This window comes from Crotalus tigris, unplaced genomic scaffold (assembly GCF_016545835.1).
Source record: "Crotalus tigris isolate CLP2741 ecotype Arizona unplaced genomic scaffold, ASM1654583v1 scf7180000017735.2152567, whole genome shotgun sequence".
In the NCBI taxonomy this organism is placed as follows: domain Eukaryota; kingdom Metazoa; phylum Chordata; class Lepidosauria; order Squamata; family Viperidae; genus Crotalus; species Crotalus tigris.
This window is the reverse complement of record NW_024096601.1, coordinates 969465-990042: the sequence shown is the minus strand read 5'-3', so window position 1 is coordinate 990042 and position 20578 is coordinate 969465. Positions and strand designations below refer to the sequence as shown.

The 20578-nt window shown below is 49.3% G+C and overlaps 3 protein-coding genes across 8 annotated transcripts in view; 1 reads left to right on the top strand and 2 right to left on the bottom strand.

Moving 5' to 3' along the window:
- Positions 1-4975, bottom strand: part of LOC120306363 (dual oxidase 2-like) — a 50285-nt gene extending 45310 nt beyond the window's left edge. The window contains exon 1 of one of the 3 annotated variants that reach the window (XM_039339504.1): positions 4834-4975. In XM_039339504.1, the coding sequence (XP_039195438.1) occupies positions 4834-4843 (10 nt within the window). In that variant the 5' untranslated portion in view covers positions 4844-4975. Of the gene's footprint in view, positions 1-496; positions 738-2195; positions 2324-4833 lie in introns of those variants that run through there. The other 2 variants (XM_039339505.1, XM_039339506.1) reach the window with 2 other exon arrangements.
- Positions 85-10907, top strand: LOC120306364 (dual oxidase maturation factor 2-like). Of its 3 annotated transcripts, none has more exons than XM_039339507.1 (7): positions 85-114; positions 3182-3341; positions 4556-4613; positions 5901-6035; positions 7436-7649; positions 8518-8729; positions 9240-10907. In XM_039339507.1, the coding sequence occupies exons 1-7, from the start codon at positions 101-103 to the stop codon at positions 9440-9442; spliced, it is 996 nt and encodes a 331-aa protein (XP_039195441.1). In that variant the 5' UTR covers positions 85-100; the 3' UTR covers positions 9443-10907. The 3 variants fall into 3 exon arrangements, with proteins under 3 accessions (XP_039195441.1, XP_039195443.1, XP_039195442.1); XM_039339509.1 differs by lacking the exon at positions 85-114 and adding an exon at positions 2005-2014; XM_039339508.1 differs by lacking the exon at positions 85-114 and adding an exon at positions 2424-2459.
- A 758-nt stretch (positions 10908-11665) lies between these two features.
- NMB (neuromedin B) lies at positions 11666-14822 on the bottom strand. Of its 2 annotated transcripts, XM_039339503.1 has the most exons (3): positions 14449-14821; positions 12742-12959; positions 11666-11785 (listed from the first exon to the last, which is right to left on the bottom strand). In XM_039339503.1, the coding sequence occupies exons 1-3, from the start codon at positions 14594-14596 to the stop codon at positions 11744-11746; spliced, it is 408 nt and encodes a 135-aa protein (XP_039195437.1). In that variant the 5' UTR covers positions 14597-14821; the 3' UTR covers positions 11666-11743. The 2 variants fall into 2 exon arrangements, with proteins under 2 accessions (XP_039195437.1, XP_039195435.1); XM_039339501.1 differs by lacking the exon at positions 11666-11785 and having other exon boundaries at positions 11837-12959; positions 14449-14822.
- Positions 14823-20578: the final 5756 nt, after the last annotated feature.

The following is a 20578-nucleotide window of genomic DNA, read 5'->3' as shown; positions in this document are numbered from 1 at the left end:
GCTTGCCAGAAACTCACAAAAGTGACCCTGGGACATTGCAACGGTCGTAACTATGAGTCAGTTGCCAAACATCTGAATTTTGATCCCGTGATCCCCGGGGATGCTGCAACAGTTGTAAGTATGAAAAAACGGTCCCAAGTCCCTTTTTTTTCAGTGCCTTGAACAGTCACTAAATGAACTCAATGTTGTAAATTGAGCACTAACTGTATTGCAACCATGAAAATTTGGACTTTTGTTTTTTAATCCCAGGGGGCAGGGTTTTGCTGAGGGAAAATGGGGAGGAACGGCATTTTCTTGGAATAGGAGGCCAAAGCTTTGCCTGGGGGAGGCTCTAAAGAAAGATCAGGTAGAAGACCCCCCCCCTCTTCTCTCCTTGCATTTACTGGCTGTCCTTTCCCTGGATTCCAAAGGAGGGGGGTCTTTCCAGAGATGTCTGCCTCTATTTGTATGCAAATCAGACATTCTACGACTACATCAATCCAAAGGCATCTCTTACATAAAATAATCCACTTCCTGTAAAAAGCCGCTTCTCCACTTTGACAATTTGGCAACGTTCCACCAGCAGGGATGTTTGCTCCGAATTCTTTTAAAACAGCCCCACTTTCTCCCTTCGGCCTTGGGATCTCCAGGACCTCATTTCTTTCTTTCTTTCTTTCTTTCTTTCTTTCTTTCTTTCTTTCTTTCTTTCTTTCTTTCTTTCTTTCTTTCTTTCTTTCTTTCTTTCTTTCTCTCTCTCTCTCTTTCCTTCTTTCTTTCTTTCTTTCTTTCTTTCTTTCTTTCTTTCTTTCTTTCTTTCTTTCTTTCTTTCTTTCTTTCTTTCTTTCTTTCTTTCTTTCTTTCTTTCTTTCTTTCTTTCTTTCTTTTTTGCATCCCGGCTACTTGCTCCTGCAGGTTGTGGCCGCAATCAGGAGCAAAGGCAGGAGTGAGTAATTCTGATTTTTTTTGGGTGAGCAGTTCCACCTAGGGCAAGCCACTCTTCTCCCATAACCTCCAGCAAAAAGCATTAAAAATAAAAAACTGAACCCACAATTACTTGGCTGCAGGTTAAGCAAGTCTTAACTGAGTCAGCTGTCCGTAATATGGCTAAAAACAGGAGTAAGTTAAATGGATTCAGACTTTCGGCTGATATGCCCAACAACAGCCTTCTTCAGCTGCTGTTGCCTTCCAGATATGTCAAGACTACATTAGACATTTTTCTCAGCTAGGAAACATACAGTAGGTATCTGGGCAGGAAAAGCTGAACAAAGTTGCTTGATTAGGGAGTAAAATCTTTCCCAACCTAAAACAGGCAGTTCTGAGACTAAATCTAGTTTTTGCCCCTGACTCTAAGTTCTCCTTGGTCACAAACACCCGGCCAGTCCCGATTCAGCCAAACCCGTTAATTAGAGGGCACCAATCCACTTTTGGGCGCGTTTAAACAAGCGCCGTGCACCCTTCGCGCTTTATACCACTGATCCTCCGCCTGGCACGCTCCGACATTCCTATTTGCGGGGATCCCACAGGACTAGACGGTCCAAACTTTGGCGGGTATGATTTGGGAATGGGGACTTTCTGCCTTTGCCGCAGGGCAACCGCGTGGGACACGGATGGATGCGTTCGGACGTGCGTTCGCTACCTCTGCTGGGGGTGGGTGGGTGGGGAGGGAATCCTGGCTCCGCGAGAGACCTTGGGGGAATCAGAGGATGAAATCGGAGAAGAGGATCCCGAATCGGCCTCTTGGCTCCCCACCGTTCGCACTTCAGCCTGGAATTCAACCCAGAGATGGGAATATATATATTTTTTTCCCACGCCCAAGATTTTTTTTTTCCCCACGCGAAATCATAAGCCGCTGCCAAATTCCAAGAGGCGGGGTTTGGTTTGGGAAGGCGAGGCTGCTCCCAGCAGGCAGACAGGACCGGCCGGGATCCCGGCCGGGAGGCGAGAGACCCTGACACGCTTCTCTTTCAATTCAAGAGGCTCCCGGGGAAGAGGACTCGATCCGCACGAAGCCCGGCGCGCCGCCGTGTTGGCAAAGGTGGCCGTGGGAAACGGGGAAGCGCGGGGCTGCCTCGGGCAGGAAAGCCTCGCGGAGTCCCCCTACCCACCCGAAGTCCCCCCTACCCACCCGGGGTCCCCCCACCCATCCAGCCGAACTGTTCCGGCCGCCCTCCCGCCTCGTCCTCTCCAGATCTGCCCCAGGAAAGCCACCTGCTCACCTGGTCAGGTGCGATCCCGGCGCTGCCGCTGCTGCTCGCGCTGCTGCTGCTGCTGTCACAGCCGCCCTGGACTGCCGCGCGCCCGGTGGCCGCTGTCCGAGGAGCCAGGTGTGGGGGGCGTGGCCGGGGACCTCCCTCATTTGCATGCCACCTGCGGGAGACCCCCCACCCACCCCCCGCTCCGGCTGTATAAGGGCCGAGCGCTGCTCTGGGCGCCGCTATTGCGCTCCGATCTCCTTTGAAGACGCAGGCGAAGCCTCTCCGGTAAGGCTGCCCGGGGGCTCTTGCCCGCAAGCCGGGAGGGGCTGGAGTCAGGCGGGACCCAAAGCCTTTGGGTCTGGCCGGAGACTTGCCTTCTCTCCGGCCACCTGGCTCCAGAGAGAGAGAGAGAGAAAGAGAAAAAGAAAGAGAGAAAGACGGAAAGAGAGAAAGAAAGAAAGTCGCCTGCCCCTGAGCATGGGAAGAGTGCTTCTCTCCTCTGCTAGCCGTAATCTCCGCAGCTTGGAGCCCTCTTCTGTTCAAAAGCCTCGGCGGGGCTGAGGCTGCTTGCTGCGGGTGGAAAGCCGTAACGAAGCGGTGCCCCCCCCCCCGATCGACGGCTGGGAGCGCTCCTGACGGTTCCCTCGGAGGCGACTGGCAGGCGGGGGGGGGGGGTGTTGGTCCCCAGGATCCCTTTTCTCTCCGAAGTTCCTTCTCTCGCTTCGAAAGAAGGCAGCTCGGAGGGAAGGGGGTTCTCTTGGCCTGTTGCAGCGCCTGCGGAACGCCTGGACACCAGGCGGAGGAGAGTTGGGGCAGACTGGACACCTGGACCCTTACCTGGGGTTCTTGGAGACTTCCCCAGCCTCAGAAAAACTCCCCCCCCCAAATTTCAAAGAAGTTGGGTTCCTCCCAATCCTTTGCCAGGACCACCGACCCCCTTCCGTCCAGGTTTGGATGACCTTCCGACGGAAAACCTCGGGCTGATCGTCTTCTCGTCTCTTTTCCAGATCCGCAGCAAACATGACCTTGTTTGATGGCATCTACCCCTTCTACCCCCAACCCATGAAGCCCTTCGTCTTCGACGTGGACCTGATTATTGTCATCATCGTCTTTCTGGTGATCGCCTTCAGCTTCTTGCTGATCCTGCCTGGAATTCGAGGCAGAGCGGTGAGTGCGAATTCCGTCCCGTTTCCGATCGGCGTGAGACGGAGCGTCCGTCCGTGAAACTTCCCTACAACTTTTTAGCCCACCGGACGGGGGGGGAGGTTTCCTGCCTGAGCAGGGGGTTGGACCAGATGACCTCCAAGGTCCCTTCCAACTGTATTATTATTATTATTATTATTATTATTATTATTACATGCTCAGTTCTTTAAAGTTAGCTTGGATTCAATTGGCGGGCAGGGTGGTGTCAGTCGCGGTTGTTTGATTGGGGTTCAGTGTATTGAGTGAACCCCAGAAAGGAGGGCTAATTCAGGAAGAGATTAAACGGGCCGTGCACATGGGGGTGAGGGGGGGTGCACAATGAGCGACAAGGAGGAACTTTGAGGGAGACGGGTGGGTTCCAAATTGATAAATAAAATAAATGCAAACTCCGGGAAACTTCACTGGCCCTGAATAATTTGCTTCCCCCTAGAACAATCTGTACCATAGTTTAAAAGCCGGGGGGGGGGAATGGATGGGTTCCCCCCCCCAGCGAGAATTTTTATTTTATTTTTTTAGAGACGCATATTTCTTTCTTCTTGTGGGGTGGCTTTCTCTTAAAAAGCCAGTTAATTGCCTGCTTTAACCTAAAATGTAGAATTCTTCCAAGTTTTTCCTGCCCCCCTGAAGTGGTCTTTAATGCGGCAGATTAAAAGGACAACAGCTATAATTTGCAGGACTGGGTGTGTGTGTGTGTGTGAGAGAGAGAAAAATACACAAGAAACTCTATATGAAAAGAGAGTTAGGGTTTGGATCGAGGTGGAGAAGGAGAACTTTTGCCAACAAAAATGATGTCTTAGTTTGAAGAATTTAAAAAAAAGGAAGATCTTTTTCTCTTTCAGAGAATTGGAAAGGGGGGGGGAGGGAAGCTGTTGTTACTGTTGGTAGAAAAACCATGATCTGTTTGAATCGATTCCTAAATGGGATCCCAGGAGATCAAACATAGATTGAGACTGCCTTTGCTCTGCCCAGCATTTCATACACTGGATTTATTGGAATGTTTATCCCACTTATCCTTGGAGAGCTCAGAAATGTGTGTAGCAGGCTCTCCCCTCATTCCACCCCACTTCCCAAAACAACAGCCCTGTGAGGTAGGCTGGGCTGGGAGAGAGTGACTAGCCTTAACCCCCCCCCCGAGCAAGTGGAGACTGGACGCTGACCTCTGCTCTCTTTGTCAACAGAGGCTATATTGGCTTATTCGGGTCATCTCCAGCCTCTTTATTGGAGGAGTGATTGTCGGTAAGTCGTGGTTTCCTTCTTTTCTCTATTTATCTTCATTTTGATCTTAAATCGTGGGTGCTCCATCCCTGGAGGTTTTTAAGAAGAGACTGGACAGCCACCTGTCTGAAATGGTATAGGGTCCCCTGCTCAAGCAGGAGGCTGGACTAGAAGACCTCCAAGGTCCCTTCCAGCTCTATTCTATTCTAAGACAGAACAATTAATCAGTGGAACAACTTGCCTCCAGACATTGTGGGTGCTCCATCCCTGGAGGTTTTGAAGAAGAGATTGGACAACCGCTTGTCTGGAATGCAGTGATGGCCGAACCTTTTAGAGACCGAGTGCCCAAACTGCAACCCAAAACCCACTTATGTATTCTTGGCTGCGGGGTGGGCGTGGCCCACTGGGTGGGCGTGGCTGCGGTGGTAACAGCAGACTGGGTGGGACTAAAAAGTTCAATCAATCAATTCTAACTTTGCAAGATCTTTTTTTCCCTGCGAGAAGTTGAAATTAACTATTGATTGAACCTTTTTTTTTTTTTTGCACACGGCGGCGGAGGCCTAAAGCGAAAATGTTTTATAAAACCCAGCTGAAGGCCTAGGACTGGGGCGACGGCACACATGCCCACAGAGAGGGCTCTGAGTGCCGCCTCTGGCACGCGTGCCATAGTTTCGCCACCACTTGTATAGGTTCTCCTGCTCGAGCAAGGGGCTGGACTAGAAGACCTCCAAGGTCCCTTCCAGCTCTATTCTATTCTAAGACAGTGAGAACAATTAATCAGTGGAACGACTTGCCTCCAGAAGTTGCGGGTGCTCCATCACTGGAAGGTTTTGAAGAAGAAGTTGTCTGGAATGCTATAGGGCAGTGGTTCTCAACCTTTCTAATGCCGCGACCCCATAATACAGTTCCCCATGTTGTAGTGACCCCCAACCACTTATACATCAACGTGTGCCAGGGGCGTGGCCAAAGAAAAGGGGAAAAAAATGGCGGACAGCCTTGTTTGGCGACCCCCGTGAAATGGTCGTTCGACCCCAAATGGGGTCCCGACCCACAGGTTGAGAACCACTGCTATAGGGTCTCCCGCTTGAGGGGGTTAGACTAGGAGACCCCCCAGGTCCCTCCCCACTCTGGTATTCTGATCTGGATTGGTCTTCTGGATGGACAGGGAGCCCTTTTTCCTGGTGCTCAGTCACAAGCATTTGCGCTCCAGAATTCTCCGGGAAGGCGGGCTAAGAGAGGCTTTTGAAATCCTGCCCTTCTCAGCTACTCCGTTCCTGGGGTTCACAGAGAGCTCTCTGTCTTTTGCAGCGGTCCACTTCTCCTCTGACTGGGAGACCGGGACGGTGGCAGCCAACACCTCCTACAAATCCTTCAGCTCCGCCATGATCCACGCAGACATTGGGCTGCATGTGGGCTTGTCCGGAGTCAACATCACCCTGGTTGGTGAGTCTGCAGATCCCAGAGCGAGGATTAAAGGGGGGGGGAGGCTGGATGCCGTAGTGGCGGAGTGGGGGGGAATGTTCTTGGCAGAGAGGAGGGAGAGTCGCAAGGTGTGTAAAAGGTATCTCAGCCCACAGAAGGAGGGAGGGCACGGGAGGTGCGTCAGAAGAGACCCTCTGCGGTTTTCTGGAGAGTAAAAGGAAACTTTCAGACTTGCAAAAATGTCAGACTTACAAAAGAGAGAGAGAGAGAGAGAGAGAGGAACACAGAGAAACAGAGTGGGAGAAAGAAACAGAGAGAGAAAGGGAGAGAGACAGAGAGAGAGAGAGAGAAAGGGAGAGAGACAGAGACAGAGAGAGAGAAAGGGAGAGAGAGAGGAACACAGAGAAAGAGAGAGAGAGAGAGAGAGAGAGAGAGAGAGAGAGAGAGAGAGAGAGAGAGAGAGAGAGAGAAGCCCTGGCTGTGCTTCTTGTTGTCTGGACTACCTCGAAGGGCTGACAGATGCACTACTAGGCTCTTTGTAAGGGCAAGCGAGCAAAGGGGGTTTGGTGATGATGCTGGCTTCTCTTGTGGGAATTCTGTCGGATGCTGGTCTAAGAAGGGAGAGAGGCTGAAGCACACGGTGGTTATAGAGAGGGAAGAAGAGGCGGAACATTCTTCCTTTATGCCCCTTTCTCCATCCCTCCCTCATCTTGCTTTTCCCTTCCTTCATCTCTTCTTCCTTCTTTCCTCCTCCTCCTCCTCTCCACAAACTCTAGTCCTGATGATGTTACCCAGTTGGGTAATGAAATGTCTGCAAGAAAACAAGCAAGCTCAGAGAGCACCAATGACCCTACAGTCGTCGTCGTCCTCCTCCTCCTCCACCTCCTCCTCCTCCTCCTCTTCTTCTTCTTCCTCCTCCTCCTCCTCCTCCTCCTCCTCCTCCTCCTCTTCTTCTTCTTCTTCTTCTTCTTCTTCTTCTTCTTCCTCCTCCTCCTCCTCCTCCTCCTCCTGCTTCCTGCTTCTTCCTGCTTTTTCTTCCTGTTTCTCTTTCTTTTTCCTTCCTCCCTTCTTTTCAAAAGTTTGATTAAGTTACTTAGCAACGACTTTGGACCTTTTGACCAAGAGCTTTTGAAATGGAGGAGAGGGAGATGTAGCCAAAGCTGCCAGTTGCCCATCCTTTTTGTAGTGTAGTCCTAGGGAGATCTGCAAAGGCTCTGGTGCCCGATGCAGTCGCAGTCCTTGTGGGCGATTAAGGAAACATTAGCTTTTGCAATTATTTCACCCTGATAACTATAGCTCGGTTGAGATAAGGCTCCTTGAAGCCATAATGGGAGGAAAGCTCCCAAGTCAGCCTCTGGGATCCTTCTAGCCCTCAATCCTGTTCCTGTTTAGTGGCTTATCACCTTCTTGCATCTTTGCAGGAAAACCCGTGGACCAGCTCAACGAAACCATCAATTATAACGAAGAGTTCTCCTGGAGGTTTGGGACCAACTATGACAAAGAGTTTGAAGAGGGGCTGAAACGGGGATTACCCAGCCCCATCCTTTACGTGGCAGAGAAGTTTACCGACCACAGCCCTTGTGGCTTGAACAGTGTCTACCGCATGGCGGGCCACTATGCATCTGCAACCCTGTGGTAAGGGGCATTTTCACAGGTGGATCCATCCAGGCAGAAGCTAGAAAGATGCAGAAGTTTGGGCCCTGGGCCAGGTGGACACTTCTGAGAGATGGCCATCTGCTTAAAGAAACCCCACCATCAATGGTTTCTCTGTTAAACAGCCCCTGTGCTTAGGGATTTCTCCTCTCCTGCCCTTCCCCCCCCCTGCAATTCTTAGCTAGGTTTCTAAAAGACCGCCAAGTGGCCCTTGGGCTGAAGCCTCCAACCCATCCCCAGTCCGAAGCACAGGCTCTTTCCACTTCATGGAGGTCAGTCTAACCTTCTCCTCCATTGCTCTTGGTCCACTGAAGTCGGACAAGCAAGGGTGGGGAAACGTGAAATAGAGAACTCGTGAGGTTAAGGGGCTGATTCTGCTGCCCTGAACGAAAACAGATCCTAAGCCTTCTGATCATTTCCAATCGAGAACCCCCACATTGGAGGGACCCTCTTTGTGGGAATGCCCCACTGCCTGTCCCCATCCCACCAAGGCCCTGTCCCACTGCTGGGCGATACTTCCTTTCCAGAGCAAGGTTTCAGAAAAGCAGACCTTCTCTGCAAGGCGAATGGGACAGACCCCATTCTCTTCTCTGCTGTCTTTTGTGCTTTGGGCTCAGGGCTAACGTGGAGGGCAAAACAGAACCCCAAAGGAAAGAATAAACTCCCTTGTATTTTCAACACACCTTGATGATGTTGGGAGGGGCGGGGGAATTTGAAAATTAGTTGGCAGAGAATCGGGTGGGGCAAAGAAATCTGCCTAACGCTAACTGTTTCCCGCAGAAGCCCACCTGAACCCCCAGACCTTATCTGTCTCCTAACCCCTGTGCCTTTTTTTTCTTTGCAACTGCAGGGTGGCCTTCTGTGCGTGGCTGGTCTCCAACATGCTCTTCTCCATGCCGGTCCCGGTTTATGGCGGCTTCATGCTTCTTGTCACGGGGGCCTTCCTCATCTTCGCACTCCTGTCCTTCTCCACGGGGAGGAGTGTCTGGTGTGCCATCCAGTTTGGCTTGGCATCCCTAAAGCTGGCCTATGGGGCATCTTTCTGGCTCACTTTGGCCACAGGTGAGCATCCCAAAGATGTTTTTTTTTTCCTCCTGGAAGCAAAGAAATTTCAGTCCTGGCTGTTCCACTCCGTGCAGTTCTTTAACCCATGGAGCTCACAGCAATAGCTGTTTATTGAGGTTCATGTTGCCCTTGTGAAGTAGGCTGAGTAGACAGTAAGTCTTCCTTCTCCTCTGGGTGGGCTTATCTACCTGGAGCAGGGATGTCTCTATAGATTGTGGTCGAGAATGTTAAAGGGCCAGCCATGAGGGTGTGATCCAAGTACTGCTAATTTTTTACATGCATCACACCAGGCTCCATGTACACAGCTCACTACACCCAAAAGTCAGCCAACCTCATAACTACAAGTAAGGTTTAATTTAACCAGAGTCAGCATGTGGTGCAAATATGCTTGTTAACCTTTTTCCCCTGGAGTATATCACATGTTGGTATAGTCCATGTGTTGGAAAGCAAAGCTGAGTGATGTTTTGGGGGTGCCCGTTTCATGCTGCTGGTCTCCCTCTCTTCCAGGGCTCTTCTGCTTCCTTGTCGGCATAGTGGTGATCGCCTTCCACTTTATTAAGCCGGACCTTCTGAAAGCATTCTTTGACCTGGCTGAGGATGAAGAGGACGATGAAGGCATATTGGGCGAGGTTTACATCAACCCCTACCTCCACCAGACCCAGACACTTTCTTCTCAGCCTGATTTCAAACTGACCATCAAGAACAGCTAAAGCCCAACTTGACCTGGGACTGGCTTGAAGTGGTCTTTCAAAAGGGACATGGACGGTGGGATGTCCTGACCAAGCCACTGAGAAGTAATGTTGCACTCTTATGAACTGACTTCAGACGTGGCCTTTGGGGGTCATCACAGGCTTTGGTAGGCCAACCTCATGAACGCATTGTTTGGGTCTGAAGAACAATCATGAAATGCTTCTCTTGAAGGATCTGGTGCCAAGGCCAGCCAACCCAGGAAAGGGGTGGTGTCAGTAAGAGAGATGGTCCTAATATTAGCATGAGGGGAGTATGCACAGCAGATCCCATTGGGATACCACTGAGGACCTCTCCTATCAGTAGACAGAGTGAGGCAAATGCTTTGAGCAGTTGATACTGGAAGAGGAAGGAGTAAAACATGGATGTCATGTACGGTGTGCAGCCTGCCCTTGGCTTGGTGCACTTAGAAGCCCTGGAAGATGCTGTCCTATCACAACAGACTCTCATCCAATCACCAAGGAGTTTCTGTAGCTGGAGGAGATGTCCTTTGTATCACACAGTAAACTACTTGGGCTGGTCCTGTTGGATGGAGATCCTTCCTCATGTCATGGACCCAAGATGTTTGCCAACTGAATATTTATTTTATTTGACTTAGGCACGGCCTGACTCCAGCTGACTCTGAGCAGCTTTGGAACATACAACCAACACATCCATAAGCAATAAAAAAAAAACCACTCCATTTTGTGGTTCTACAAGGATGCAATCAGTCTCCCCAAATAAAGGACATGAGGAGGCTAGAGTCACACTAAGAGAGAGAGCAGAAATGTTTAACGGAAGGTAGCTATTTCTTCTCTACGAAGCTATCTCCAGCCAAAGGTCTTTGCCAACTGGCTTCACATGGTTTGAAGGCACATAGATGTAGAAAAGAAAAGAGAATCTTGGCTAAATAAAACAAAGCAAAACAAGTCATACCTGTATATCTGCAGATCACCCTAACCTAGATTTGAGGTTTTTCTTTTTGGTATATGGCTTAGCAGATGGAGTGGGGGCAACATGCATGTGGGGAGGGAAGTCCCTCCCCTTTCCTTAGGGGCTAAGCATTCTGGCCACAAATAGATCTGGAGTTGAGGGCTGGGCAAATATTAATCATGAAGCATTAGCAAAACGTACCTTTGGAGGAATGTTGACCACGATCCCTGTTTTGCTCTGTTCAAGTCCGTGTAGGTGCCTCCAAGCATTATGGCCTGGCTCCTAGTGAGAAGTGGGCCTTTCAAGCTACTTATGGGCTAACTACATACCTCCCTGGCTGTTGTAGCTATTCTTGTATACTTCTGGGCTGAGCGCAGCCCTGCTAGGGAGCACTTAGGAAGCAGTAAAGGTGCCTTAGCAAATTTCTTCAGTGACCTGATTGTAACTCTTGTTGCATTTTTTGCCAACAGAATAGTACTGTAGATGTATTATTTATTAATAAAATTCTGGAAATGATTCGTGTCTTTGAAGACTTATGGATTTTGGGAATGAAGGCTGCTATCTTCACTGACTTAGCTTTGACTCATCTTTTGGTCCGAGAGTTTGAATCAGGTCTCTCAAAGTTGATTCCACCATGACTCGCCTTCCCCAGATCATCAAGCCCTACCAGAGCTCCATGGCGTGACTTCAGCTGGATACGCGTCTCTCGAAATAAATACCTTTTTGTGAGCAAGGCTTGCTTGGTGGGTTATATTTCCCCGAAGGAGGAAAGAATCCAGAGTCTCAACTAACTGAGGAATAAGGACGATTGTTTTTTAGACATTTCTTCTTTTAGGCACTGTAGCAAACCACAAATTTTGTTTCTTTCACCTCACACCAAAGACCTGGAAAAGTTAACAAGTACAGCTTGGCAATCTCTGTGTTCTTCTGCAGGTCACTGAAGTGATGCTGGAGTGCATATTATTACAGGATGTGCCTGCCCAGTGTCTACCTTGTTTTCCAATGTATAAAGATGGGTCTTTATGGACACACTCTATCTCTCTCATTCTCTTTCTCCCTCTCTTTCTTTCTCTCTCTCTCTGTTTCTCTCTCTCTCTCTCTATCTGTCTGTCTCTTTCTTTCTTTCTTTCTTTCTTTCTTTCTTTCTTTCTTTCTTTCTTTCTTTCTTTCTCTCTCCCCCACTTCCATTAAATTCCACTTCCCAGCAACCACAGCACACAGAATCAATAGGTGTTTTTTCCACACTGAAGCCTTATATATGTTTTTTATTTTTACATCTGACTGAGAAAAGTCTCCAGGAGCCTTTCTACTTTTCTTCCACACTTCATCCCATCTTCTTGGCTTCTTTGCCATTAAATGTATTTTGCCAGCAATTTCATTAACGTTGGCATTTCCTACAATGGGAAATGAGAATAGAAAGAGACAAATTAGTCGGACAGATAGCATATCAATCGCCTCTGGTGGACCTAAAGAGGCATCCAGTTGGAGGAAACCGAAGTGGACTTTCCCACTTGGCTGTTTCTGGCTTCCTCCAAACTAGGATCCCTTCAGGTCAAAGAAATCCCAGGAGGGTTTTGTACAACACGCAGATCCAGCCTCCGTGGTTGATCCTGCAGGACGATAGCAGCAAACCAAGAAAGAAATCTATGGCAGTGGATCAATGTGAGATAAAGCAGTCGGTGAGCTACCATTTTAAGAGCATGAAGAGATGTCACCTAGGACTAAAACAGAAAAGAAAAACATGGCTTATGTTTTGCTTTGCAGAAAGCTCCCCGGTTCAATTCCCATCTCTAGAAAGGAGGAGTAAAATTGTTGCCTGAAAAAAAAAATGGGAGGGATGGTTCTTATCTAAAGAACCGATATTTCATTCAGTATTTCATTCAGGATCATGGGGACTAGAAACTCCACTTTATTTTTAGGGATGGGCCAGTGCATCTGTGTGGTTTGCAGAAAATCATAGTTGGGCAATTCTTTGCTTATGAACAGTTGGGGGAGGGGAAGAAGGCAGGGGAGGAGGAGGAGGAGAAGGAGGAGAAAGAAAAGAAAGAAAGAAAGAAAGAAAGAAAGAAAGAAAGAAAGAAGAAAGAAAGAAAGAAAAAATGCAAAAACTAGTCTAGATGTTGCAGCAATAAGGACCCAACTGGAGGTAGCCGATCAAGTACCAGCCCTCCAGCATTTTGCATGTCAATCAATCAGCTCCCTGAGAAAGGACCCGGGTGGGGTTCTAAGAGAAACACGCATCGAAGAAAGAGGCATGGAGGCAGAGAAAGTAAGGGTGGGCATCGTGACAAGCTCTGTGGAAGCCTGGCAATTGCACATCCCTTCCAAGAGGAAACTGGAAGAATCTTACTGGTTCTTCGGGATCCTGTTTGCCTTGGTTTTCCTCCAGAAGCTTCTGTTGCAAAAGGATTTCGAGAAGTTCTCTGATCAGTAGGTCCTTCATGCTGTCTATGATGCTCGTGACCGATGGACTGAAGGCTCCGGGGGTATGGTTGAGCTCTGCTCTTTCCAAGGATGATGAATGGAGAGGGATGGGACTCAGGGGACTCTTCTTCCCCATAAAATGCCCTAGAATGACACACATATGTAGAATTTTAGATTAAATAAATCAAAGGGCTGGTGCCAACCTCTCCTAGAGGTTCATCAAGTCCACTCCCTTCTTGCTGCTGTCACGAACACCCCTTTATTTGTCTTGGCACTTTGGTATCAATTGACACACTTGTTCTATAGTTAGAGATTTTCCCTTCTCTCTCTCCTTCCTTCCTTCCTTCCTTTCCTTCCTTCCTTCCTTCCTTCCTTCCCTCCCTCCCTCCCTCCCTCCCTCCCTCCCTCTCCTTCCTTCCTTCCTTCCTTCCTTCCTTCCTTCCTTCCTTCCTTCCTTCCTTCCTTCCTTCCTTCCTTCCTTCCTTCCTCACTACCTCCCTCCTTTTCCTTCTTCTTTAATCCTTGTTAGTTTCACTACCTCCATCCCCCAAAGCAGGATTGCTTCTTAGTTTATCAGTTATCAGTTAGCCGAAGAAACAGCATTCAATTTTTTTTTTAAGGGCAAAACTATTGCTTTTAGCGCTCCACCACTTTTCCATTTGGAACTACGAAGGAAGAAAACCCACCTTCCATCCACTCACGCGCTATTGGCATTGATTTAAAAAAAAAAAGGAGGGGGGGAATCGCATCTTCAGGAATAAAATCATTGGCGTGCCCATTTGAAGAAGACCAGAGGACACCCCCCCCCCCTCCAGCCCCGCGGGGCTTACCGTTGCTCGTGAAAAACCCACGCTGTCTTTCCTGCCCTTAAGGAAGCAGGCTGGCAAACTCAGACTACTCCCGGGGGTCTACGAAGGGGGAGCCGGCCAACCAGTCAGGCTGGAATCGAAGATATTCCGAGCTGTAGCGAGGGCTATTCCAATAGCCATCGCTACCCCGCAGACCTCAGGCAATAATCCCATTAGTTTTGCCCTCGGAAAGGCGAGGCTGTTGGCGGAGCTGTCCCTCTCCAGGTGCTGAAGGGAACCTTCCCTCGTCGTTGTGGCGCTTTTAACAACGCCGTTCCCACCCCCACCCACCCCCAACGTGTAGCGATGCAGGCATTAAATGGAGCACCGTCTCCGGGCACTCTTAAGGAAGACGAAAGGGTGCCAAACCCCTGAAAGAGAGGAAAAAGCAGCTTCGCCGCCCGATTAGCCGCAGAAGCGCAAGGAAGGCTGCGAGGCTGCTCAAATTGGTGCCCTACTTTTTCCGCCTACGCCGCCCCCCCCACAGCCCTCCAAGTTAGCCATAGGGGTTCCTAAAGGGCTGTGACCACCCAGTCCTTTTCCTGTTTCTCTGGAGAGGTTCTTTGGGATTTAGGGGCGCCCGGCTGATCTCAAAGAGCCCCCCCCCACCTCCTACCAGCGCGGCTGGACCCCCGAGGCGGTTGAGGGCAGGGGGCTGTTGGCGCTGCCGGCCCCCCTCGCCTCAAGCCCGGGGCTGCGCGGCTCTTCCGAGGGGTCCGGGGCGCTTCCACGGAGCTTCCCCTCTGGGGGACGGGGACCCCCGTCGGAAGTAGCCGGCGCCCTACCTGTGGCCCACAGGTTCTCCCTGAGCCGGACGGGCCCGTTCCTCCTCTCGACGGGCGAAGGCGAGACGGAGAGGGCGGAGAAGAGGATGAGGAGAGCCACGCCGCCCACCCGCAGGCGCCGGCCTTTGGCCGGTCTGCCTCTGGCCATCGCGACTCGACGGAGGGACGGCCTGCTGGGTTTCGTCTTGCCACCGGGGGGCGCCTTCCTGCCCTGCTTTCCCCAGCCCGTCTTGGGTCGTCGCCGTCTCCTCCCGCGAACCCCGTCCCCGCTTTAAGTAGCCGGGCAGCAGGGGCGGGGACTGGAGCGCAGCACGGTGGCCCGGCGACGTCTTTGAGTGGACGGCTAAGATCGTCCGCAATGACCGGTGGAGCTTCAAAAGGAGCCTGGGGGGGGGAAGGGAAGGGAAGGGAAGGAGGGAGGGAGGAAGGAAAGGGAGAGAAGGGAAGGAAGAGAAGGAAAGAAGAGAGAGAAGGGAAGGAGGAAAGAAGGGAGGGAGGAAGGGGAGAAAAAGAAAAGGAATGGGGAAGGAAGGAGAGAAAAAGGAAGGAGGGAAGAAGGGAGGAAGGGAGAAAAAGGGAGGGAAGGAGGGAGGGAAGAAAGAGAAAAGAAAGGAAGGGAAAGAGGGAAGAAGGAAGCAGAAAGGAAGGGAAGGGGAAGGAAGGAGAGAAAAAGGAAGGAGGGAAGAAGGGAGGAAGGGAGAAAAAGGGAGGGAAGGAGGGAGGGAAGAAAGAGAAAAGAAAGGAAGGGAAAGAGGGAAGAAGGAAGCAGAAAGGAAGGGAAGGGGAAGGGAGGAGAGAAAAAGGGAGGAGGAAAGAAGGGAGGATGGAAGGAGAGAGAAAGGGAGGGAAGGAGGGAGGGAAGAAGGAAAGGAGGAGAAAAGAAGGGAGGAATGAGAAAGAAAGAGAAGGAGGGAAGAAGGAAGAGAGGAAGGAGAGAGAAAAGAAGGGAAGGGATGTCTAAACAATAGTTGATCACCACTCTCCAAAATTTGACTCCCTTATAAACGTTGAGGCTTAATCTTGGCATCAACAAAGGATCAGAAAGACTTTGAGTGCACACGGAGCAACCAGGGAGATGGAAGAGGACTAAATAGCCAAGACCTTTTTCCAAATTAGCCCCTTGATTTGAAATTGCCCTATAAATGGCACTCTGGAACCCAAAACCCCAAGGAAAGTCCTGCTCAAAAGATTGAGTCTAAGCTGGATGCTTGAACATATCTTGAAGACTGATGCCTGGAAGTAGGGGAATGTTCACCCAGGGAAAAAAACTAGTCCTATCTCATACCATCTCTCCTTTTATAGACTGGGGCCAGGCAGAAAATCTTGATGGGTCCACCTATAGCTCCCTAAATCAAGGGACATTTAATTCTTGCCAGGGGGCATCAATAACTCCTCACCATGAAAACATCTGGTATTTGGAGCTTTTCAAAAATAGACTGGACAAGCACTTGACTGGGATGGCATAAAGCTCCTGCTATTTTGGACTAGAAGACCCCCCTCAGGTCCCGTCAGGCCCTGTGATTCTATGCTCTGTGCTGTAATAAACACATTGTCATGGTTCCGATAGATGAAACTCTTCAAAAGAACTTCGAGACATTGTTTACCTTAAAGAATCTTTATTTGAGAAGCGTAACATTGGCACTAACATAATCGAAGCCAAAACCTGAATTCCCCTCCCCTGGGCACATAGTATCAAAGCACAATTCCCTCCTTCAATTGACAGTCATAAATCACATTCCCCAATTAGCTTGAAGTTCGGGACCTCCTGTCCTGTTCTCCAGCCAGCCATTTCCTTATCAGCTCTGGTTACAATAACCTTGCTTCTCACGCTAGGTCTGATGATATTATGTCTAGCTGGACTCTCGTTCACATCCCCCCTCCCAGCAATCATCTAACTCTAAACTAAAAGCAAAAGGTAAAAGATGCCTACATCTCCATTTGTTGTTGTCAGTGCAGAAACATCCAATGTTAGCAGCATTGACACACATTCCCCTTAAAGTATGTCACAAATTACTTCATTGTTTTGGCCACAACCAATTAATACGGTCCGACCTGCGAAAACTGTCCTAAATCATGAATTCTTCTGGCTACAAACCACTTTGTTCATCCTCTTGATATGCTGAAGACAGCTTTTGACCTCTGTTCCTATTTTGGCAGCCTCTTCACAGTGGATAACGTTAGAGTAGGCTTCTTCTAGGAGTGCCCTTTCCAGGCCATTAAATAATTTAAATTCCACATTAGGCTTCAGAGGTGGTGCCTGGGGCAGGCTATTGTCTTCAAGAACATACCTCCCTCTGAATTGAAAAAGCTGCCAAATTGCACAAAGATCTAGCAACGCGAGATGGCGTAATCCATTCTTAAAACTGTGCTCTGGAAGCCACGGATTGTTCAAATTTGGGATTAGGTTGTGTGTGGGCTTGCAGGGTGCAGAAGAGGATTAAAGGCCTGTGTGATTGGGGGGGGGGTGTTTGTGGAGGGGGTTTAGCTGTCGGAAGTGGCTTAGCTAGTGTCAAAGAGGGCCAAGCCTTTTGGAGGATTAGAGGCAGGAGGTGCAGGGGGGCGGAAGGAAGGGACCCCAGTTATTGGCATCCAACTTCCAGCATCCCTGTAAACATTTCGGAGGCTAAAGGATGCAAAAAAACCAACAAAGTGTAGGTACTCTTCAATTTACAACAGTTCATTTAGTGACCGTTCAAAGCTACAACGGCACTGATAAAAGAAACCGTTGCAGCATACGACCGTTGCAGCATCTCCATGGTCATGTGATCAAAATTCAGACACTTTGCAACCGACTCATATTTATGACGGTCGCAGTATCCCAGGGTCACGTGATCCCCTTTGGCGACCTTCCAACAAGTCAAGTCAACGGGGGAAACTGGATTCATTTAACGACCGCGTGACTCACTTACCAGCTGCAGGGCCTCACTTACCAACGGTGGCAAGAAAGCTCGTAAAATGGGGCCAAACTCACTTAACAACTGAAATTTGGGGCTCCCTTGTGGTCGTAAGTGGAGGACTAACCGTACCTCTGCAAGAGACTCCCTCCGTTTGGGCCGAACGTACTCTCTTTTGGCTCTTTCTGAAATCCTGTCACTTAGAAACAAAATGGGTGTGGAAAGATGTGGGGGGAAAGAAGTGTTTTATTTAGTCCTTTTTTGAGGGGTAACACCTCTCTTCACAGCAATTAGCTGTCCCTCTTTCTGTATAAAACAATAGCAGCTTTTCCATTCAGTGCTGCAAAGGTGTTGATTAGCAACATCTGCATTGGAACTAAGACAAAAAAAAAAAAAAAAAAAAAAAAACAAAGACGCAAAAGGCAGCCTCTCTGCAAAGTGTCAAAAACTTGATGACCAAGTGGGGGGGTGAGGGGGTGTTTGGTTTTTATTCCTCCCCCCCCCGTCTGCTGGGTGGTTGCAGCAGGTTTTGGCCACTTCGCATGACCCGGGGACACTGTGACTGTCATAAATATGAATCAGTGGCCAAGCATCTGAATGTAAATCACAAGACCCTGGAGAGGCTGCAACATTCCAGCTGATCGGCGCTTCTTCTGGGCTCAGCAGAAGCGCCAGGATCATTGCTGCTTTCCAGCTGATTGGTACTTCTTTTTTTTTTTGTAAAAAGTTTTTATTTTCCATTTTTCATTACACTATTACAAAGTACTTCAGATAAAAAGTAAAATAAATTTATACACAAGACCCTGGAGATGCTGCAACATTCCAGCTGATTGGCGCTTCTTCTGGGCTCAGCAGAAGTGCCAGGATCAGTGCCGAGCTCCAGCTGGAGCCTGGCGCTGATCCTGGCGCTTCCACTGAGCCCCGACAGCCCTGCAGCTCCAGCCATCTCTCGCTCAGGCTTGTGCGGGGCTGCCACCGGTTCAGCTCATCCCCCTCCCCTGCTACTTTTCTAGGAGGGTCGCGTACCACCAGCCAGGTGCCAATGTACCACAGGTGCTACCCGTACCACTGGTGGAAAAGCCCTGCTCTAACCAGCCGACTCCGCAAGCTTGTCGGAAGCATAAAACCGAAGTCCGAGCACGTCCTCTTGATTGTCAGCTGTGAGGATCGGCGCCAGGTTATCTTACAGGTGGAATTTATTCAACCGATCCCAAAGAGAAGGTCCCTGGTTAGGTGGCCGAGTCAATTCACCAGGATTTCCGCCGTGACCCAGTTATGCCTCTTTTGACGAAGCAGCAACTGCTGTCTTGACGGCCTCCTCAGTGGCAGAGTCACAATTGGATAAAATTAAGCCACCCACAGGAATGTGTTTTGCAGCGGCTTTGCTAACAGCGGAGGTGGTAAGAAAAAAAAAACTGCATTAGAGATTAATCACCCAAGCTAAAATGCGGCGAGAACAGCTAGGATGCTTTGATCCTGAACCATCTCATCCCAATGGCATTGACCCTGCCCCATACTTGCTGGAAGAAGGGAGCCTGTTGCTTAAGAATCCAGCTGACGGGGTCCAGAAAAGCCTTTCCTGCTGTGGCTCCTACCCTCTAGAACAGGGCTCTTCAAACTTGGCAACTTTTAAGACTTGTGGACTTCAACTCCCAGAATTGGCTGGCTGAGGAATTCTGGGAGTTGAAATCCACGAGTCTTGAAGTTGCCAAGTTTGAAGACCCCTGCTCTAGAACATTGTGCCCCTCAAGGTGAGATCTGCACCCATCCTCTTTCGCAGGGGTGGGGTTTGACATCTGCCAGTTGGGTTGGGATCCCGATGGGTGTGTGTCTGTGTGTGTGGTTAATAGGTGGAGAGAAGATCCTATTTCCATCCTGTCTGTATTTTGCCCCCTCCCTTAGCCACCTGTTTTTAATATTACTATCTTAATATTTTGATGTTTTATGCTGCTGTTAATACTTTGTGGTAAACTGTCTAGAACAGTGGTTCTCAACCTGTGGGTCGGGACCCCATTTGGGGTCGAACAACCATTTCACAGGGGTCGCCAAACAACACAGTCCGCCATTTCCCCCCCCCCCCTTTTCCTTAGCTGTGCTACTCTCTTTTATTCAATTGGCTTTTGAATAGAGTCTAATTCTATTGGCTTTCAAAAGCCGATCGGAATTGTCCAGGCTGTCTCTGCCCTGCTGAGCCCGCCAAAAGTCCCATTCTGCAAACGGTGCTGCACCAGTTGAATAGTCCTCGACTTACGACCGGTTGAGTAGTCCTCGACTTATGACCGGTTGGGGGGTCGCGGCATTAAAAAGGTTGAGAACCACTGGTCTAGAATCACCTGATGGCAAGAAGGATGGCATATAAATTTAATAAATACATTTTCCGAGGCCCAATGCATTGGCTCTTCCTTGTCGTAGCAGACCATGTGGGTACCTGGTCTCCAACATGGCAATAGCACTTAAGACTTATATACAGCTTCACAGTGTTTCATGGCCCTCTCTAAGCTGTTTACAGAATCAGCCTTTTGCCCCTAACAATCTGGGTCCTCATTTTACCAACCTCGGAAGGATGGAAGGCTGAGTCAACTTGAGCTGGTGAGAATCAAACTGCTGACAGTTGGCAAAGTTAGCCTGTAATACTGCACAGGGAAGGAAGGAAATGAGGAAGGAACATGATGGAGGGAAGGAAGGAAATGATGGAGGGAAGGAAATAAGGGAAGGAAGGAAGGAATAGTACTTAGCCTTATATATCGCTTCACAGTGATTTACAGCCTTCTCTAAGCAGTTTAAAGTCAGCCTGTTGCCTCCCAACAATCCATTTTACTGACCTCGGAAGGACGGAAGGCTGAGTCAACCTTGAGCTGGTGAGAATCGAACTGCTGGCAGTGAGCAGAGTCAGCCTGCAATACCGCATTCTAACCACTGTGCCACCACCGCTCTTCTTTAGCAGGTTCATACTAAAATTAAAAAGCCAACATTTTGAATGTGCAAAATCCAGCATTAGCTCCCAGGCCTCTCCACTCAAAACTGGAGAGGTGCCGGATGCCTCTCATTTTAAAACTGGGATTTATAGTTGTGATTCGCTGGTCCTAAGATGACTCAATTCTTATTTGGAAGAAAACAGCTCTTCTCTGGGAGCATCTCCAGCCATTAACCAGAATCAGATTTTCATCCTTTTCAACGGAGTCAGCTGGAAAAAAAAAATAATTATCCCGGAAGCTTGGAAAAAAAAGGCAAAAGGC